The following is a 22,833-nucleotide window of genomic DNA, read 5'->3' on the forward strand; positions in this document are numbered from 1 at the left end:
TCGGTATTCTTAATAAGACAGTCAAGACTTATAAACTCCACAAATTTGGTTATAGTGGCATTAAAAATAAAGAACTTACAGGTCAAATTTTTGGTCACTTTTTTTTGGTCAAAAAACAACAATTTTTCTTTGCTCCTCGAAAATTTTAATGAAATATTCCAATACATGGATTTTTTTCTTTAGTATCCCGAAATAATATACTTGCGTTTATCATCAATTTGAGTAAGTTTGGATCAGTTGAGTAACAAAATCACCTTGAAATGTAGACCTGTAAGGAGTTGGTTTTTTATGGTTCTAACATGATGTGATTCTTAGTAAATCTGGGACTTTTACATCGAATTTTTATTAATATCGATTTTGCCAAAAAAAACATCGATTTTTAATACATATATTTTTAATTTCGATGTATCATTAAAAATTGATGATTGCGGTTTCGATGTATGTATTTTATTTTACACTCTTGATTTTAGTGATATTTCGTTTGGTTGGTTGTTAACGTATATTTTCGAATTTTGTTTATTTTTATTAATTTCGAATTTGTTATTTTTTTTTATAATTTATTTACTTATTATTATGTTTATTACTTAAAGTTTTTATTTATTTTTGTTTTTTACAATAAACTATGCTATATTGAGTTTTTATTTACTATTTCTCAATATCGATGTTTTCTCCGATGTATTGGAGATCGATGTAATTGTGCTCTTATTGAAATTGAGTTCAATATCGATTTTTTTTACTCGATGTTCCCAGGTTTAGTACTACTTAGTTCCTTAGAAAAACCTAAAATCGTTTGTTTTTCATGTAATGGAGATTATTTTTCTTTGTCTTAAAGAAGATATAAAAAGTATTCAAAAACATTATTTAACTCATTTTTCACAAAAATTGAAGATAGACTTTTATGCTTCTGAGGTATAATAATAATTCTAACTTTGTCCAAACTGAAACTGTACTGCTTCTTTGGGAATTGTCATGTCGAATTTAAAAATTTTAATACATAATATTTAAGTTGGTCTAAGTTTATCTAAAGCAACACAATTGAACTAAAGTTCTTTGGAAAACCCGTAAAATTTTCAGTGTTCTCCAAAAAGAGTTCTTAAAGCTTCTATTTACTAATATAACTGCTCTATTTAAATAAGTAATTCCATTAAAAAGACCAAGAGAACATAAAACGGCGAACGTGGAATAAGTAATGTTCACGATCGTTTGTTCCGTTCGGTCAACTCTTCGTGTGTGACTGAACAGAGAGCAGTGAGCTCTAAAATAAAGACGTACGAGAATAAGAACACTTAGGAAATAAACGGAAGTAAAAATGCGCCATTTGTAAGGAGTGATAAACGAAGGCCGGTAGGTTTTGGGACGGTGTTTGCTTACCCCATCATCAAAACTGCTGAAAATTTATTAGAGACGTTTACCCCTTGTTATCAAATTATCCCGTGTAACTCGAACACACGCATTCTGAAAATATTGTATTTAATTACGTTCAATTAAACGGCAACATTAAACCCACTAAAGCTCAACCGTTAATTAATATTTGGGATCAGGTGTCTTTTTCAATGCAGCATGACAATGTTTATATTTCCGGTGTCCATCTGGTAAAATTAAACATTCCATGTACAAAGAGGTTGTCAATCATGGAATTAGATAAAGCAGACATCTCACAAGATTATTTTTATTCAATTTCGATTCGGCTGACGAAGTTATTGTAAGACTCATCTTGAATTTAAAGGCAACAGCGAAGACGACAGTACAAGTATCAGAACTAAATTTATTTGCCTTGCACGTAAACGAAGTCATTATTAAACTCAGTACATGCAATTTGGACAGTAAAAAGCAATTTATTAGATAATAGCGTGCAAAGCAGGTCGTCATACTTGGGCAATGCACTTTAATTTAGGGACCCATCGATGGGAGGAAACTCATGACACCTACACTAACTATACAGTGATTATCCCGAACCATAAATCCAAGAGTTTTTTACATTTTGCCCGAAAATCAACTCCCTGTCATCATCCAGATTTTCGCAGGAGGGTGCGGACGGGTCGGTGCGGCATGGTACCAGGCCCGAGCGGACACAGCCACAGGTCCCCCAGACACGACATCCCCAGTGGGGGCGGCCGACGCCGCCCAACACCCTCAGACGGAGACATCTATCACAGTTATCATGTCGAGTGCTTTATAACCCGTTCCGTAACTCGATAGACTTTATTGGAGTTGCCAGTTAAGAATTTTTACTTATGGCTCGTTTACTGGGATCCGCATTTTTCTGCAAAAGTACTGCAGCACGTGAGCGTCATTATCCTAATGTTTATTATAATTTAGCTTTATTACATCGGCGAGTTGATGAGCATCGGGCTTTGTTTAACAACGAGACTAATTGCTGGAAACTCGCCACATTTAATTAATAAACTGCAAGGAACAGCAGGGTACAATACCGCAGAAAGTGTCATTGGATTTCTGGCGGATTAGTAAATTTTTGTTCAAATTGTTTTAATCTCATTACGTCAAATCAGATGGCATTAACAGCCTACAAAACAGTAGCAAGCGGTTTTAAATCAATGGAACATAATGATATACTTCAAAGATTGACAAGTTCCTATCAATAATTTTAAAATTTTTCAGATTCCGAATATCGACGACGATGATTCATTTCTGACTTGTCGTATAAATCTTGTTATTATGATGTCGTGCTGATAACTATCACATGCCTCTGATGAACCAATGATCCTGAATAGAACATTTTTTAAGGTAGATAGATATCCGATAATAACAGTCCGACCAAAATGAAGGTAGCCAATTTATCAAAAACTCAGAGACCGGAAAAAAGTCGTTGTTAATTCAAGACATTCGTTCACACACGAATAAATATTAGAATGTCTATCTTAATCGAATCGGAATATCGAATATCAGATGTAAATAAGTGTAAAACACGATCCCAAAATCGACGGAACTCGCGTTCATATTTAATTGGAGCGAATTGAGTTTATAACCGGCACCATGAATTCGATTTAATAATAAACACCCAGTTATGGAAGCGCACATCGCTATCATATACACTTTTAGAGATGATGAGCCTTTGATGTATCTGATTGCGCTTGTTCTGAAAGAGTTCGCCGCTCGAAAGCGGATCATTGTAAGAGCTTCTTGTACTAGACGCGGGAAGCGGCGAGATTTCTGTCATACATGCATAAATATTCGCAGAATTTTAACAGCGATAGCAGTTGAGGTGTTTCGGAGAGGAAATGGCCTCTCGAGAAGTGGAAATTATCAGCACTTTTCGCTTTGTTCTGTACTAATTGCGTGGACCTCAAAGAGGCTGAATGTAAATGACCTCTGGACGTAACATACGAAACAATCCAAATTTGGGTTAAATATTACAATTGTATAACAGTCTTGATAAGCTTAAAAGGATATTTTGTTGTTAGCTGTGGCATAAGAAATTATAGCTCCACAGGTTTGTCGCAGGCCCTTAAAGCGACCACTATTTTTTGCAAACATTTAAAACCAAGTTTTTCGAAAATTTTGAACTCATTGAATATTGAAAATTTTTATTCCTGTAAAACTATGTATTTCGGGGCTCACAAGGTTACGGGCCTGAGTTCCATAGAATTGGTTGTTAGATTTAGGTTTACCCTTAATTTTTAAGTTGCTTTTAACACCCGGTTTACAGAAGCTAAATAATGAGCCGATTTACATAATAATTTGTAGTTTTTTATTATACAAGCGTCTTAAATGAATGTTTAACAAGCAGTCACTTTAAAACGCAAGATTCATTTTAGGCGCGCGTGCAATACAAACTTTTATTTTGACCACCCTAAGCCCCAAAAATAGTGATTCAAAGTTCACATTCGAAAAACGTCAGAACTGATAGATACCAAATAAAAAATTTATGAGCGTAAAAATTCGTCTACAATGTCGTCAGGTGTGCTAAAAAAGCTAAAAATTGTCAAAAATTCATCCAAAAGTTCAAAAATCATGCAAGATTCCGAAAAAATAATGGAAAAGTTGCTTCCATTAAAGAGTCGAGATGCTTATAAAAAGTGTATCAAAAGTTTTTTGGATGGAAAGAGCAGCAAGGCGTTATCATATAACCATGGTTTCAAAACAGCAAAATAAAATTTGTATTTAACTTGTGGATTAAAATTTTTATATCGCTAGCGGATAAACCACAGCTTGCGTGGCCTACTAACAGCAAAATGAACGTTTGTTTAAATGTCAAAATTGAATTTAAATTATTCTCTTATCTTATCTCTCAACTAACTAACGATTGCTGACATTTGATTGTCGAAAAAACGATCACATGTCACTTTAACATGATGTTAAGAATTTAATCGAAATTAAAGATTTAATTTAGCTTCTGTAAACCGACTCTAAATATTTAATTTAAATAAAATATTCAACATCATGTTAAAGTGACATGTGACTGCTTTTCCGACAATCAAATGTCAGGAATCGTGAAATTAGATGCAAGATTAACTTAATTTCAACCAAATTATTGTGTACCTAAACTGGTCCTACGAGTCTTGAAAAATTAAAATACTCGGGAGTAACAATTTATGCTAAATTAATTAAAAAAAAATGTAATTTTTGCAGATATTCCACAAACGGATTATTCTGAGATCCTAGAGAACTACTACAGCTACATGCCTTTTCAAAAGTTAAGAGAAATAATGGAGAATTACAGAAATTATATCAAAATTGCAAGAGGACTGTAATACTTGATAATGCAAAAATCCAAAATGCAGAATCCCACAGAACCCCCACACAAAACAAAAGCTTAAATTTTGAAAATATGAGAGAAAAAAATTAAGAGATTCGAGAACAATAAATTTATCCTAAATACACTACGTTTAAACTTAGAAGAAGTTGACCAATTTAATTTAATTTAATATAAAGTTTGGTTAAAACACAAGTGATTTAAAGTAATACTTCAATAATACAATAAAAAACCAAAAGAAAATTACTCAATATGGACTTTTTTTGACAGATAGAGGTACATGTTTGACTTCAAAAAATTAAAACAAAACCTACTTTTTCTAGATGTTGCATTTTTTGAACGTAGCATATTTAAAGATTTTATGGAAATAAAAAAAAATAAAAAAAAAATTAAAAAAAAATTCCAAAACTGTAGTACATGTATGTATGTATACTGGATATTGGTAATGACCTTAAAGAGCTTGTATTCAGTGCAAGTGTTCTTGACATTTTGGTTTTCCGTTACATAAAAGATAATTTTATGAAATTCTAGAGGTACTATTTATACTAGGTAGAATCTTAAAATATTCAATTCTGAGAGAATTTTATATTAATGAGCTGATAAAAAAAGCCTACATATTCGAAAAATATGTAGGATTTGATTTATCATTGCATTGGTTCTTTGTTATAAAAGATTTACATTTCAGACAAAAAAAACATACAATATGAAATATTTACGAAAAAATATTTGTTTAAATTTGAAACCTGCGAAACGATTTTAAAAAGTTAGAAATTCATGATGATGTAGAGTAGACCTCTGTGTGCATCAAATTCCCAAAGGCTAAACTTTATTATCTCCTTTATTTTTCCTAATTTTACTGTACTCCAAATTTTAAAATGATGTAACCCTCTTTGATATGAATAGTTCGAGGGGTCTTTAAATATCAGCTTACCCCAACTGAAAAATATCCTTTGTGCCTTTTAGTTTATCCAATAATGCAAGCCTGCAAAAATATCCGCATAATTGAGTAATCTTGAAATGTACAATGCAACCACATTCGCTTAGTTCGCATCGGTAATTCTGGATAAATTTAGAAAAGAAGTTCTCAATTAACGACCACATTGTTGGCTAGACTGGTGAGCTTTGTTTTGGGCATTAAATCTATTAGTGAAACATCCCAAAGCTATTCCGTCAATCAATGATTTAAATTCAGCAAGCTCTCTCCAACAGATCGCCCGAGGGCAATTGGTGTCAATATCAATAAAGATATTTTCAAAGCGCGGGAGATGAGTGGGACGTGCATGTCTTAACCAAATTAGAATATGTCGTGTTAAGTTAGTGGCGGATGACGCGAATGAATATTCAAAGAAGCATAGAATCCCGGTGATTTGCATGTGAAGAGCCTTCGAGGTTGCATACTTTGCTTCAAAGAACTCCATAAAGTAACAAAGCGCGTTTGCGGTCAATAGCGACTTTTTATCGTCGTTCCGGGGAAAAGCAGTCATTACTCCGGAGGAAATGAATTAATCATATTAAATCCGGGACGACACTACCACTAAACTCCTAATTTCGAATTTCGGCCCCTCTGGGACTTCGTATGCGGGGGCATTTTATTGTTATTTTTTTAATGAGTCATTGCGTGCAACCGAATCTCGGCAAATTGCCCGACATGTTAATGGAAATTCGACGAGGGTCTGCATAGTTGTTGGATTAATTTTTCATTTTTAAATGGTGAAACGGAACTCATTTACTGATTAACCCCGATTTAGCTGTTTTATTTAACGCTTGTGTTACACAACATTACTATCCATGCATTATTAATTATTTTAAAAGATGCCGGCTCTCGTTACGACAGATGATGACTTAATGATAGAAAAACTCGAAGATTTCAGTGACGATTTTATTTTATTTACTCGAGTCTGGACCAATTATGATACTTATCGAAGCAATCTTGTAATTAAGTTTCAAAATCTATTATCCGCACATGTGGAGGATGTTAACAATGACATAATCTTGTCGTGACTTCTCCAGCTATTTATAAATTAAGACATATCTATAGCATAAAATTTTATTGGTGTCTCGCAGATGTCAACATTTTAACTAATTACTCCACAACGTGGCGTGTGGTCGTCTTAACCCTATAAAATGACAACAATGGTCTGTAGAATAGGTCACGGGAGTGTTGTAAAATGAATAGCTAAGATGACACAATTCAAATTTTCTTGGCGGCTCATTTGATGCCAGCATTCATTTTCATAACGAAATGGTACTTAGGAGTATCGCAGCACGATTTATCGTAAGAAACGTATTTTGACTGGGGATCAGTATCTAATTTGCCAGTGGGGTAAACACAATGTGATTTATGCTCAAGTTCCAATCCATGCAATAGTAAGACCTAGGAATGCCCGCAGAGGTAAAAATTAAGATGAGCCCACGCAGCTAAAAACAGTCATTCGTAAATCAGTCAGAAATTTTGATTTAGCATTGAACGAGCAAAGATACATCGAAATGTCGCTGTTGTGTCGTCTCTAATTTATACGCCAGCTTTATGATGTAATAATTGCAGCCACAAGGCGACAACGGTTCATATTTCTCAAATTACATATAAGTCGAAATGGCAAGGCGAGTCATTTACCATGTTTATGAATTTTTTGAATAAGTAAAAACCACCTGAGGCACTCACTAGCTTGTTTTTTTATTATTCGATCAGATTGTCTCCGAGCCACATTTAACACAGTGTTTGGAAAAAGGTTTTTTCCTTCTTCTGGGCATTCTGAATAATTTTAGCCACGCTCGAAGATCGTATCGCCTTGTTTTGGAATAATGTAGTGCGTAATAATCATTTGTGATGGGCTATTATGACGATAAATGTGGTGCTTATTACAGGCTATAAATAGACGACGTGGATAAATAGATTTTGGAAAAAAAGGTTGGAAAACTGTGCTGAAAAAAGAAGTTCAAAGGATGATTTGCTTGCATCCTTTGTATGCTCATATTATTTGATTTCTTCGAATTTTTAAAAATTCGTTTTAGCTTTTGCATAAGAACATGTTAATCTTTATCACACGCATCTTTTACTTATACAGAATGTTCCAGAACATCTGTATGATTTTGTAAAGTAAAATGTCAATTTTAAAATAATTGTCAGAACTGTCACTTTAAATATTTATCTTTCAATTTTGCTCGATTTGCAGCGGTTGTAGTAAAATCTTGTTTCTTAATCGCATGAAATAAATGTTATGCACACGACATGTATCATTTCGCTACTTTTTGCAAAATAGTTTCATCAGGCAAATTTTAAAGCACGAATGCAAGTTTATAAAACGAGTGCCTTAATGGCCTTATGAACAAAGTTTTTATACTATTTTTCCTAATTTGTTCTTGTAACATTGTTATTTTCGCTATTTCCGCATTCGTTTTCAGTGCTATAATATCCCATTTCGATACGCAATGCTATAATAGTTTTGTTTCCATAGCAACTGTTGGATTGAAAATCAAAGGATTAAATACATAGTAAAAAACCTGAAAATTGTTTTGTTTCAATTAGGCAACTAATCTCTTTGATTTTATCACCAAAAAGTCACCATCGACGAGGTTGCCGGTTGTAAAGTGGTGGGAAAGAGCGATGTTGGTGGTTTAAAAAAAAACGAACTTTACCATCAAGGCCGCTGTCATGTGTCAAAAGTGAGAAAGTTGTTCAATTCTTAATGACATTAAAATAATGATGACAAGTTTTGATTGCACCTTTTAACTTATCATTTGACTTTTAACATTTGACGTCTGAAAACTTAGAATGCCTCGCCTGAGAGAGAATAATAGAGTTTTGATTCTTTAGAAATTAGAAGAGAATTGGTCCTTAAGACAAGTCGCTCTTCATTATAAACTAGATGAAAGTACCGCCTTAAGGGTAAATAAAAGATGGTAACAAGAAGGAACCGTGAGTAGAAGACGATGTTCTAGAAGAGTCAGGTTTTCAAGCGTAGAAGGTCAATCTCTTTTGGATAATTTAAAACAAAACCCTTTTGACTTTTGTCCTAGTTTTTTCTTTTTGGCTCAGAATAGCACATTTGTTTTCTGATTCTATTCTCTCTCAATTTCCTTTGTCTTTTCCGGATCATAGACTATTTTATTTTTCTCTTTCTTTTCCAAGTGGATTTTTTTTATATTCATCTTACTTTGGTATGAAATATAAAGACAATGGATTTTGACGAGATGTTACTTATCTTTTTACCATTCTTTTTTTGAGAAGTGCACTTATTACCATTTCAAAGTAGATACAAACAGTGTTAAATAAATGTAAAATGTTAAATTTTATTTGGGAATTTTATCATAAGTATGCATGCTGGTTATTCAATAATAGGCACTGCCCATTATTAGTTCGCGACGTGAGAATAAGGTTTATTATTAGGAAATTAGGAAATTAATTAAAGGAAATTATAGGAAAATAAGGTTCTAAGTGATTTTTGTGACAATTTAAATTGTTTCTTTTGCGATTTTTTTCAACGTTTTCTATCAAGAACAAAAATTAAGTAAGTTAATATTTGGACAAGCCAAAATGATATTAATAGATCTTGTCATTTTTCAAATAAATACTTCATAAATTAAAAAAATATCACTAATAACGTGAACACTGATCAATTTAATGCAAATGTTAGTTATAGTCAGGATTTTATAACTTTTTAACTCCGCCTACCTTTTAGGCCAATAGGATTTTGGATGAAAGTCTGATTCAATCTGCAACACTTTGATAGTTCGTTAATATTTGTCTGAACTCAGGGTAGATCTGTCCACACATTAGAAGATGAAACACCATAAAAATCGACAAAGATTTCACGATTAATTGAATTCCTGCAAGACTGCAAATCTTCTTGACAAGTGTGACACTAAAGCCGTCAAATTTTTAATTATGTTGGGTAAAGGAAGCTAGCCATTCCTTGATTCGACAAATTCAAATCGTCATTTGTTCATGTGGTCGGGGTTAAACCAAAGTTATAAAATTCCTACTATAGAACCTTATAGTTCTCAGGTCGCGAGTTATGGTGTGCCAAAATGTGGAAGAACACTTGGAAAAACAAAATAGATTTTGCAAGTGATTTAGTAAACAAAAGTTAACTAAAAGAAAACCAAAAACCGAATCGAAAAATATCGTCATCCATTAATGGGAAAAATGAGTCAGATTTTATCTAATACTGGGAACACCAAATACTAACACTATTATTTTATAAATTTAATTAAAAAGAATCTGAATGAAAATCTAGAACCTAGGATAACACGTTGTCACGAAGGGTCCAAAAAATACGCATTGCAGGTCAAAAAAAAGAAAATTGAAAACAATTTCTTAGCAAACAATTAAAGACAGCTTTTGGAAACGTATGATAACCATCAAGAAAAATGTTTTTTATATTTTTTTTATCTGTCTTCTTACTTCTTAGAGGTGTTTTAAAGTACCAAACAGTTTCCCAAAAAATAGGATAACCGTTTAGAATGTTCGGCAGGCTTGTACAATTCACCCAACTCTTATTTTCGGAAAAAACGTATGGCGAGTATTGGAGGGGGTGCCGACTATTAGTAGTTTTACCCTACGCTGGAAAAGAGAAAAGCACGCGTTGTTGCTAAATCAAGTAACGATGGTCTTTTAATCTGAACCATAAAAAACCTCTAACAAATTTTGTACATTTTGTCAGTGACAGAAAGCATAATCAAAATCTCAAAATACATGTTCACACAACTAGAATTAAAAAAAAAAATATGTTACTAGACTTTTAAAGTGTACCTAAACCCGAAACTTTTGAAAGCAACAGTACTTGTATTCAAAGTTATCAAGCTACAAGAAAGAAATAGCGTTTTCCGTCAGTGAACATCAAAGTAAAAAATGTGCATCATGCTGCAGCATCCGGAAAAACTAAACACCATCGCGTAAACTCAAAATGCTATAGCATTCTATTCAACCTTGCATGAACAAACAAACAATAATTAAATTCGTTATTGCAAAGATTTTATTTATTTCGTCGTTTAGCTATTCTATTATAAACAGTGGTACGTGCAGTTTCAACGATATGGCATTTTCCGGCGATTTCTACTCATATTCGCTTTCTTTAGAACTTTTACATAATTTTGATTCCTTTAGACTTCCTTATTATTTCAAATCCCCTTTAAAACAATAGAAGAAACCCATTTCCATGCTTGCCAAAAAACCCATAAAAAGGCTAATTTTAAAGATAAAGTGCCTATTAACTTACTGTTCGCTACTTCAAGTAATTTCACAAATCAGTGTTAGCTTGCAAGCAAATACTTCAAGTCCTTTAATAAAAGATTTACTAGTACTTTGTCAAACGTTTAAATTGAATTTCTGTGGCTGCCAGCAGTTAATAACAATATTTATGATAACTTGCGTAATCTCCCAAACAAGAAAATTGGTTCTTTATTGTCATGTTTATACAGTAATTAAGTCGAGAATTTGAGACTGTCCAGTCAATTGTCTCGCAAATAAATATACAGTTAATGGTCGTATTAAAAGTAAAACAAAGTCGACACAGTATGTAACTAATGTCTCTATCAAAGTCTTTACAGCCATATTTTCTCTGTATCCACAGCTATTTCAGTAGACACTTTATAACTACTTTTACAGCATTTATAAATACCTGCAACATGAACCAAACAAGTTAATGTGTCGTTAATTTTACGTTTATACAATTAATAGTTTTGTAATTTTGGGGTCATGCAAATAACAGTCGGGTATTGCTCGCAGTAAATTTTATTTTTACCCATCATGATTGCGCAAGAGAATCTGCAATGAAAGGGCGCGAATAAAAAGAAAACATGACGCAACTGAATAAAAAGTCCAAATTACGTTTGGTATTTGACCAGATCATGTTTAGGGGAACTTCGCCATATTGTAATATGAATAAAGTATGATTACAATCCGGACATATTACCCTCTCAGCAGGGGGTGGCAATCACTAGGCGGAGTCTCGCCGACAAATCACTGTCCCGGGATAATACAAACTCGACCGGTTTATTTCTTCTGTTTCGAAACTTCCTTAATGGGAACGCGAGTTAGTCTGCACTAATCATTTACCAAAATCGACGAAATTCTTCTGCCTCAATGCAAATGCTAAATGTGAATCTTAATGTGTGGTCGGTTTACAAATTAGTTTTGCCTTGCACTCTGTTCTAGAGGCAATGAGAAACACATCCATTCTAATTGAAGAGGTTATTCTCCTCAGTTGTATCAATTACGCGGTGGGAAAGATTTAAATAGAACGATGATAGAAAATTTTTTGCTTACCTGGAGAGGGACAGTTGCTCTCATCTGCTCCATTGCTGCAGTCTCGAACTCCGTTGCATTGTTGGCTAGGAAGGATGCACTTATTGTCGCATTTTATTTGGTTGCTTGGACACGCTAAAAAAAGAAAACAACAAGAAGTAAGATGAAATACCAAATAACGATAAAATTAGCATTTTTAAAATAGGTAATTCAGTAACAGTTTTAATATGTAAATATGTAAAATAACAATAAATTATAACTCAAAATAAATGCAAAAGCATTTGTGCATTATCATAATTATTATTAATAACAATGAAAAAAAAATACAGTAGGTACATACTAGTATAAGTCGCTTAAATGCAAACTGCATCGAATCCTAATTTTAGCAACAATAGAAAAGCTCTGCTAAAGCTTTTACTTTTAAATGTTGGAAGACAAAAATTCGTCAATTTGTAGCAAAAAGCCCCTGTTTAAAATATGTAAGTATAGAACGAATTAGTCCTAATTATGAAATTTATGTTGCTGTGCCGAATTTCGGCCTAATGAAGTCTGGGTTTGAATTTAAGCGACTTATATGTACAGGATCTGTCACACACGAAATTCGGTTTTTAGGGAAAGAGTAACAATTGAAATCGAAAAATTCTGCACCAGGACTAACTGTGAGCAATCGCATGGTTTTAATATCAATCAAATTCTAATGTCGTTTTATTAGCACTTTTGGAGTTATAACTAAAAGATTTTGCGTTAAAATTAAGTAAAAATAAAAAATATCGGGGTTGCAATGGCCAATTTGTTGCTTATTGGCGACACCGAAATGTGTGAACGACTTTTTTGTTGTCATAGAATTTTCTCTGAATTTCCGTAATTAAGTCAGACTTTGAGCAGTGGCGTTCTTTATTTTCTCTAAACATTTAATTTTACCTATACAACTCTTACTAATCAGCAGCCACTGCTTTTAGCGGCCGGTTTTCATCAAATCTTTCAATAGCTCTTGGTTTTTCGACTTCGGTTCAATATTTAGCCGATTTGCCGTGCACATTTCGTTGTCGTTAATATGGTTCGGTTAGGTTTCAGAAATGAATTTTTTTTATTTCAATTTTTATCCATGAAATTAAACATATGGCAGATTTTAATTTTCTCTTTTTCTTATCTCATGAACAAAGTTGGAAGTTATTTCCGGTGTAACCGACAGTCATCGAAAGTTGATATTAAAACAATAAAATGATTTATTTCTGTTGGGAAAATTTGTTACTTTTTTTTAATTGTTACTTTTTCCCCATAAACTTTTAACCAAATTTTGTAGTGACACGCTGTATGTATCGAAAATTTAACGGTGTGACAATAAAAAAATAAAAACAAAAAATTTACTCTGAATTCAAGTAATTAAAATATTCCGCTTAAAAATTGACTTGTAGTTTTCATAGTAAAGTTAAAATATCCTAATGCTTTTAATGAAATAAATCAAATTTAGTATCAGAAGATCAACAAAATTTGTAATTGCTAGAAGCCTTGAAGTCGTGAAGTCATGCCTATTCTTAACTGATATAATTATACGAGTAGAAGGTGGTTCACGCTGATGTTCCACGAGAGATTTCCCAGGAACTGGAATTATGGTAGTAAAATGATAATAGCTTTGTATGGCAGTTCGAGAATAAGATAGAAGTACCATTTCGACTATACCTGCAAAACCAAGTCTAAAATTTTCAAAATTGATATTTTGAGCTTCTTTTTAATACTTTTGAAGTAGTTACACTAAGAGGCTTTCTTAAACTACTTAGTTTCTTCTCTGTGACAATTTACTGAGTCTGAAAGAACAAAACCAGCGTGTAAATTTATGGCAGTCTATTCGTTTTCGGTTTGCTTTCCTGGTTAAATCATATTAAAATTATGAATTGAAAAACATTCGAAATCGTGAAAACTACATATTATTCTATTATTCTTATCACTAGTTAAAATTAAAATGTCTAAAGCTAAATGTTACGGAGCGTGAAATGTCAAAGAAAGCAATTTTCTACAAATATTAAACCAAAAAAAATCATAAAAATTGTAACTTATCAGATTTGACATTGAAAGTGTCTTGTAATTCAGTTTTTTAGAAGCAGCAATATTAAACACTCTTTTGCGTTCTTTTGCGCACCACTTTCAAAGTAAAGTGCTTTGCTTTATTACGTAGTATATCGAGCCTAATCCTTGAAAATTTCTAAGAAATTAATCTTCGCACACCATTTGTAATCTTACAAAAGCATGGAAGTTGAAAACTATCAAACTAATTTATTTACACAGTGAAACAGTGATGATATCAAATTCAATACTCAAACTGTTTTTAGCTTCTCCTTCTAATTTTGCAGAAATAGTCGATATAAAGCAAAAAGTTTTCATTAGACCAGCTATAAAATTGAAAATATTCATAAAACTAAACATAAAGTCTTGGTTTAAGCATTCAGTACAAAGAACTGTGTACTAGTCATAATAAAGTCTTTTTAAAGTCCATCCAAAAAAAATTAACATTATTTTGAATGTAGTATACATTATAATGTCCTTACCAACGCAGTCTCTTTCATCTGTTTCATCTGAGCAGTCTTTAAAACCATCACAAAGTTTGCTTATTGGGATACACCTAGATACATCACAGACAAGTTCGCCTTCGGCACAATCTGTCAACAAAAATTCCAAAATTACCTTCAGAAAGACTCAAACTCGGCAAATGTTAGACAAAAGCTTGTTCAGAAATAAGGTCAAAAATCTACTTCAACAATTAAACGCAACTAAAGTTTCTGTTTTCTTTCCAGAACCCCTGAAATAAATCAAGTAATTTAATTGGTTATTTTAGTAAGAAAACAGACACTCCATCTATCACAGAAACGACATGGTAAATCAAACAAAACAGTTAGACGTTATCCCGCCACCAAGAAGCTGTTAGATTTTAGTTGTTTCGGTACCGATAGCACAGTTCTCTTCATCTGCTCCGTTGTCGCAATCGTGTTCACCGTCACAAACTTGATCGGCACAAATGGTTCGAGATCCATCAGCACAGCGGACAATGTCGTCGGCACGACATTTGTTGGATATTGGGGTAATTTCATCTGTGGGCTCGCCGCTGCCTATTTCTTCTGTTGGACCTACTGTTGTAGTTGATGATGGTCGGTTATCGGTGGGTAGTTCTGTCAATATAGTTAGAAATAAATCAACGCGTTTACTTGATAAATTAAGAAGATGATAATATTTACAGATTTTGTAGTCTATCCTATATACTATCAGCTTAAAGTGACTATAAATTCTGCGGGTTAGCACTTTTGTACCAATATAAAACTTGAACTCTCTTGCCAACCTAATAGAAAACCATCTTCGTTTATAGTCACCAGTTTCAGCGTTAGAAGCAACACTATTTACATACATTATTTTTCTGTAGAAGCATCCTTTGTGTATATACAATGGTTTACAGCTAAATTACAATGGATAAGCTTTTAGTACACAAAATACTTACATATCTACCTACTTTTAGGAATTGGTAACTGTTACATTTTAAAAAAGCAAAAACTGCGTTAAAAACTACTTTACGAGTCGATTCCAAGTTGTTGCGAAACAACTATAAAACTAGCAGTTTATAGTGTCGCAATGATGCAACAAAGAATTGTAAAATTACATCTCAACTTGAAATTGGTAGGTTATTTGCATTTATAAAGCCAATTTTAATAAAAAGCGAAATCCGTCAATTGACGAAGATGTTAGATTATTGTTACTTCTATAATTTAACATACTTATTTCATTAATAAACATTATACAGCATAGTTATATACATAGATATGTTCCAGACAGTTGGACCTGTCTATCAGTGCGTTTTTGAAATTGGTTATAAATGTTAAATTTTCAACTGCACATTGACTTCTGTTATGATAAAGATTCAGGCTGGAAATTTTTTGACAAAATGACTCAAAATTCCTTTTTAATTACTACACTAAAACATACTCCTCATTTATTTTAAATACCGCATTCCAAGGTCATAATTTGTGAAAATTGTGGAGTTCTACGGCAAATTTGAGAAGAGTTATCCATTGAATTGAACATAAACGAGTACTGGAACACCCAAAGACCTGTTCGTGATTGTTTTCAATACATAAATCCTCTTCAATTTGTCGTAAAGCTCCACAATTGTCACAAATTATGACCTTGAAATGCGGTATTCAAAATAAATGAGGAGTACTTTTAACACAAAAAATTAAATAGGTGACAAATTTTTGTCACCATTTCAGTTGACCTTGAAAATTTTATAAAAATGTTTGGTATTTTAAAATGTCTTTTCAAAATAACAAAATATCAATTGCTGTACATCTGGCCGGCATAAGTTGCTAAGTCCATGTTCGGATCAAATATACGTTTTATTTTGTAAAAACACAAACAAAAAGGTTTGGCATTGGATTCTTTTGTGTTATAATTTCAGAATTAAGAATTCCAAATTACATAAATACGAAAAAATAAAAAAAAAATTACCCGACCTCCCTTAAAAAAATTAAAAATGGACTTAAAGCAACTTAACGACTTGCGCCGACGATATTATATTCACAGAATCCATCTAATCCATCTAACAAAAGTTTAGAAATCTATTTTTTTTATATTTGTCGTCAAATCTAAGATTTGAACACTAAGGTATTGAAAATAGAATGTTGCTTAATTTTGAAAGAATAAAACAAAGGAACCAACGCTAAATCCTTTTGTTTTTGTTATTACAAACTTAAAAACGCATTTTCAAAAATGGAGTTAGCAACTTAACGACGATATGTTAAAATCAAACTTTCAATGAAATCTTAATAATAATTCTTTTAAAAGCCTTTAAACAATAAGGTACACCTATTTTTTTAAACCACTTTTTTTATCTGAAAAACATAATTTTGACTGTAGTGAGAAAAGAATTTTTTATGTCAAAATAAAAGTCTACATCTTCATCTTAACAAGAGTTAACATAAGGTAGAAAAATTAACATGAGAGTACCTATGTCCCGTGCTAAATAAACGAACTGTATAGTCCAACAAATAACAAAATACAAATTAATTTTTACAATTTTTCATAGCATTCGATAAAGATTCCCTCCATAAGCCGCTCATCATTTCCTAAAGAAACAAAAATTTTTTCTGTGGTTGTTCACCCTGTTTACTATATTTCAACTGTCTTAACACCCCCAAACTATCAAAAAACACCTTCCGAGATAGAGCAAAGTTACCAATAAATTTGAAATTTTATAGCCTGCTTGACATACCCAGTAAGACACTTAAAACAGCAAAGATTCTTTTTTACCAACACTTTTGACAGGGTTAGAAACGTACAATAAGAACGTCAGACTTTGATTACATCTATTGTAAAATATACAGAGTGGCTTATCTAAGACATTCGAGCCCAATATCTTTGTAATGTATTTGTAAATGGATTTTAATAAAATTTAAAACGAATACTATTAATTTCGTGAAGCTTAATTGAACGTTCATTAAACCGTTAAAAATAATGCAATTTTGGCCACCTCACCGTTTTAAAAAGTAAAGTCAATCAAAATGTTTATTATGTATTACGTAAGCCTTGATTTTGTGCACCCCTGCTGACCCTGCGTTTTGCAAAGTTTGATTTTCTACCCATTCTTTGTGTCAATGCATTTCAAACGATCGAAATAACAAACCATAATGGGGCCGGAATCGGCCTCTCTCGGTTGAAATTAATTATAATCAGTTTAATCAGACATTAAGTTGAAGTGCCATTAGAAATAAGTCGAAATGCGTTTTAATTTAATTTCTCTTTTATCTAGCACAGTTAAAAAAAGAGGTGTTATGTAGAAGTGAAAGGACATTCATATTACAACAAATGAGAAACTGTTTTATATTACCTGGCTATAGTTATGTTTTGCAAAAATTTCACGTTAAACATTAATAAATTTTGTTCAAATTGCGGTTAACATAAACTATGAAATGTTTGTTGTAGCTAGATAATGCATAGTGTTTAATCAAAGTATAATGGTAGTCATTTTACACATGGATGAAGTTTAAAAAACGAGGCCATTATACCCGAATCAAGTACAATGCTTTATCTACAAAAACCGCTTCACAATTTTAACGAAATTTAATCATAGACGTCTAAGACGGTTTGACACGATCCCATTTTTTCTCAAATTTTTACGAATAAAAATTTGAGAATTTATTTTCAAACAAATATTATCGTGGCAAACAGCGAAATTGGAGAAAACATTTTTGCATAAAAATTCACAAATAATTTCACAATTCTGCGCAGTAACAATGCGCCAAATGCAGAGAATAATCCCCCAAACCGCTGATTTTAGAGGTTAACAGGAAAAATTTTTCTGCATTAATTTTTTCGTACAAATTTGAGAAAAAAATGTTGTGTCAAAGCGTAATTCTGTAGTATTGTAAATTCAACTATTGTCAAAATATTTTAGCATAGATTTTGATTATTTTCCTGAACATTTGACCTACTAGACAGTTGATTTTCAACGAACGCCAATCTGTCATAAATATATAAAAATAATAGTAAACCCTAAAAACCACCTGTACAACAAAGATGTATTCCATAGTACAGGTAACTTAACTTAGTAGTTACAGGTAACAGATAACTTAACGAGCGAACAAAAAGTTTAGAGATTAGAATTACAATATTAAGAACCAGATTCCATTACATTACATTACAAACTTATTTTGGCATTTATAGATTTAGTCCCAAAACTTATTGCTCGCCTGTTATTTTTATGTTAAAAGCTGTTATAATTCATAACATAAATACAAAAAGCATCACATAATAGGTAAAACACTGGTTAATGAAAGTTAACAATGAACATATTAAATAAAAACATAATAGGTACTGTACACACCTGTTACACATACAGAGTGTCGCAATAAATTAATGACTGTTTTAAACCAGTGGTTGCCAAAATCAAAAAATCTCCAACCCTGTTTAATTGAATTTTTGACGCATGGTACACCAAACAATTTCAACTAATTTTACCATTTTTACCATTCAACATGTGGCGGTTGTTTGATTTTGTCAACTATGTACAAATCAAATTGAAAAAAAAATAAAATAAAAAAACATACCGCATCCAATCTCGTCTGAACTATCCGCACATTCGTAAGTGCCATTACATCGAGCTTCCGAAGAAACGCATTCACCAGAATGGCATGGTATTTCATTGATTTCGCACATGGTTTTTGACATGCCTAACCAAATCAAAACAAGTAAAACCAAATCCAAACCAAAACAAACAAAACCAAAGAAAAAAACTAAATACCTTCAAACTCTCTAAACTGAAAGTCGTCGGGCAAAACAGTGATTTTGCCCAGCCGATGATGACTTTCAATATGTTTATACAGGACGTCTTTGATGACTTGTTGGTTCTTGTAGCCATCACTGCCCAAATCGATAGTTACTTTGGACGTAAAGGCATCGGCTTCTCTCTTCCTAAAATGAATTTCATTTAGTGCCGCTTTTTATGAGTGGTTCAACACTAAAATAGTGAAAGCAACGTACTCTATCTTAATTACGGTAGCTGATTGAGTTCCAGGGGTGTCCAGATACAGATTATCAATCTCTCGGATCAGTTCTTCGCTGAAGTCTCGGTATTCGAAGCTGTTACGATCAGCGAATTCGTCCATGTATGGCTCGCTTGCAGTAAAGGAGATGCGGTAGTATACGGGGTGAGAAGGCTCGAAAGGCAAACCGATGGGTGGACTTCCAGAACTGCCTTCTCCAGAGGTGAGCTCTTCGTCTTCGTCATCGCCATAACTAGAAAAATTGAAAGAAATTAGACGGGATTTTTGAAACTTTCAAGAAAAATATTACTTCCTGCGTTTGGGGAGCTTCGCCCCCTTTAATTTAATAGATAGATAGAAATTCGTGGAATAGTGTCACTTGAAAGTTTAAAAAACGGCGAACAAAAAATACACTGCTTAAGATTGCAAATTTTGAAATTGTTGTAATGTAATTTGCTCCTGCGGTGTTGTGTAAATTGGATACTTTACACGAACCAGAAACCGCTCCACAAGGAACATTTTCAAGAAATCGCACTATTTACTTAAATTTAATGTCATAATCAACCACTGTCAATGCTTAAATGTGACCAATAGTGTCTGTATATGAAAAAAAAGCAAAAATCCAACCTTAAATAAATAACTAACGGGCGTATAAAAAGAGTTAAGTTTTAAATTAATCACAAAATATCATGCGTAAAACAACTGTAATAGTTACAAGTGCTATAGCATATCCGGTGAGAGATTGGGATATTTCGACAGTTGACATATAGGTTGGCAGCAAATTATGCTACAAAATGCACTGAAAACACTAAATTCCTACGCGAAATGGGTTGACAGGGTTGTCAGTAACTGGGGTTACTTTGTTATTTTAAATTTCGCGCGTATGGAACACTTTTTATTGCGTAGATTTAGTGACTTTTCTGTCATTCAAACTCTCACTGTACGAACTATACAAAGAAGATTATTATACAGTGTGGAACAAAAGTATCAAATAACTATTTTATTTAAAAAGTTACAAAAAAAACAAACATTGCCTTATCATTATGCTTATTTTGAGTATTTTAATTTGTTGCTGCCTTATTTTGTTTAGTTGCTGTAGAAATCAACATTGTTTTAACCATACTTTTTTTTCACATTTTGAAATAAACATGATTTTCATTTACGTGACACTTCCGGTTATGCCGGAAGTGACATTCAACTTGCTTATTTTAAATAGAACACCCAATATTTTATTCCTTTTTTGAATTCTTCTATATGCAAATTGAAGATCACTTTCTATATACTAAACTATAAACTACTATACCTAAAGTGTATCATTCCTGAAATATCTTAATTTTTCAAAAAAAAATTAATGAAATTTGCATTACAAAAAAAAATAATTTCCACAAAAATTTTTGAGAATTTTTTTATTTCTATTAGACCACCAAATTTGTTTATAAAAGCTCCACATAAAATTAAATTGGTACATTCCAAAGCATGCTTAAAAAATTGAAAACAAAAGAGTAAAAACACTTCTTTTTTTCGTATTTTTAGTAGGAAATAAGTGTCCAGTACATAAAGTTAACGTAAAATTTTATCGTACGTTTGTATTGTGCTTATTTTGCAATTAACGTGACGATTTCGATTATAGGGTACTTAGCTCGGGAAAAAAAATCACTTCTGTTGTGCCATTGTTTACAAAAATTAAGATATCTCTGAAATGGTTCTTAAACTCAGTTTAATCATCGCTCTGATGATGACAGCATTGCTATCGAAACGCGCGCCAGCATTTTTTGTAAAAATTTGGTGTTTGGGAAAAAATTGTAATTTTAATAATTTGTCAACACCAAGAATTGATCCAATAAATTTTCTATGAGAAAAATGTCAAAACGTACATACACGTTTACAACAGTTAAATGGTTAATGGAGCTCAATGTGAACATTTAATTTAGTATTGTTAATTTTGTGTACCTAATTTGCTTCTGTTACTTTTTTGATAAAATTTGCTTCTTTTTCACTTTTTTCTTATTTTTCACTGTCGTCTAAAAACGGAGATTCTGGTTACTCAAGTCTTAATTTTACCGATTCTCTAGTGCATAATTGCAGTAACATGTAGCACCTCAGTTGGACTATTAGCTTTAAGAATTTTTGGTTCATATGAGGATAAACAGATTGTGACAGTTTTAATCGATTTAATAACGCAAAGAGGTACATCAATTTTTTTTGTGGGTTGGATCTTTGTTGCATAACACCATTCAGTTGTTTTAGCATTTTGACTATTGGATCGTAATAAACATTCTTTTCTTTGTTAATTTTTTAAATTAAAAATTGCAAAATTTTAAATCCAAATGAAGAAAAATATGCTTATTTCAAAAGAAGAGAAAAAAAGCATGGTTGCTATTAGAAAAAACACAGTTGATCATCATAGCAACAAAACAAAAGAAAGTGAGAACCAATAAAAAAAATAGTAAGACAAAAAAACTTTTATTTAATTTTTTTTTGTAACGTTTCAAACAAAGAGGTTACAGACATGATTTGATACTTTAGTTCCACACTGTATAAATGTCGGTTTCATAAATTCTTTATCTTTGCTATAATTTACAATGCCGAATTCTGTTAACTTGAATAATTTATTATACAAAGTGTGGTCTAAATATAAAGGTAAAGACCCTCAAACTCACTAATGTGCTATTTACAAAACTTTGATAGCCCATACTCGGAAGTTTAATGGATAATTAAGCAGCAAACCACAATTCTATTCAGTGTATTACTGGTTGCCTGCTTCCAAACCGGGCGAACTTTTTGCTCTTTCCTCAATTTACGTTATTCCAACTAGTCTGTAACTCATTTGTAACTAATTCACATATTATATTTAGATATAGCGATTATTCTTATGTTCCCCTTTTACTTGCCCTTAAGAGATTTATTTTCGCAAACATTTGAAGATGCCAATATAATAAAGTCGTTAGCATAGAGCAATTACGTGAGAATGACTCGCCTTGTAAACTGAGCATATTCACAAAACCCTAAGAAAAACAAACCTTGTAACACATAGATCTGAATGTTTATTTATAAAAATGCGGAACGTACGAGATTATCTAATAAAATGTACGGAATGTTTTAGTTTATTTGGAATATAAATACTTTTATTGAAACGACTTTTCTTTTCCACATCTCAGTTAATTCATTTTATTCAGAGAGTTGGCTGTACCCCTAAGCAGTCAGTAATAAGAAATAAGTTCTAGTAAATCAATTTTCATTTTGATATCTTACCGAGTGTCATTCCCATAAGCTGGAGGAGGAGAATTATTGTACCTATCATCGGGCTGTAAAAAAATTATTAGCTCGGATCAGTTTTCCCCATGATATTTCTT

At 32.3% G+C, this 22,833-nt stretch overlaps 1 protein-coding gene across 4 annotated transcripts in view; it reads right to left on the minus strand.

Moving 5' to 3' along the window:
* Nucleotides 1-22,833, minus strand: part of trol (terribly reduced optic lobes) — a 218,836-nt gene that overhangs the window by 107,112 nt on the left and 88,891 nt on the right. For all 4 annotated transcript variants that reach the window (XM_088037882.1, XM_088037880.1, XM_088037881.1 and 1 more), the window contains exons 12-18: nt 22,733-22,785; nt 19,479-19,733; nt 19,240-19,409; nt 19,046-19,168; nt 14,900-15,121; nt 14,504-14,614; nt 11,982-12,095 (exon numbers count right to left, since the gene is read on the minus strand). In XM_088037882.1, coding sequence (XP_087894008.1) covers nt 11,982-12,095; nt 14,504-14,614; nt 14,900-15,121; nt 19,046-19,168; nt 19,240-19,409; nt 19,479-19,733; nt 22,733-22,785 — 1,048 coding nt within the window. The remainder of the gene's footprint in view (nt 1-11,981; nt 12,096-14,503; nt 14,615-14,899; nt 15,122-19,045; nt 19,169-19,239; nt 19,410-19,478; nt 19,734-22,732; nt 22,786-22,833) is intronic.

Source organism: Gnatocerus cornutus, chromosome 5, assembly GCF_029298725.1.
Source record: "Gnatocerus cornutus isolate USDA-ARS CGAHR chromosome 5, icGnaCorn1.1, whole genome shotgun sequence".
Classification (NCBI taxonomy): Eukaryota; Metazoa; Arthropoda; class Insecta; order Coleoptera; family Tenebrionidae; genus Gnatocerus; species Gnatocerus cornutus.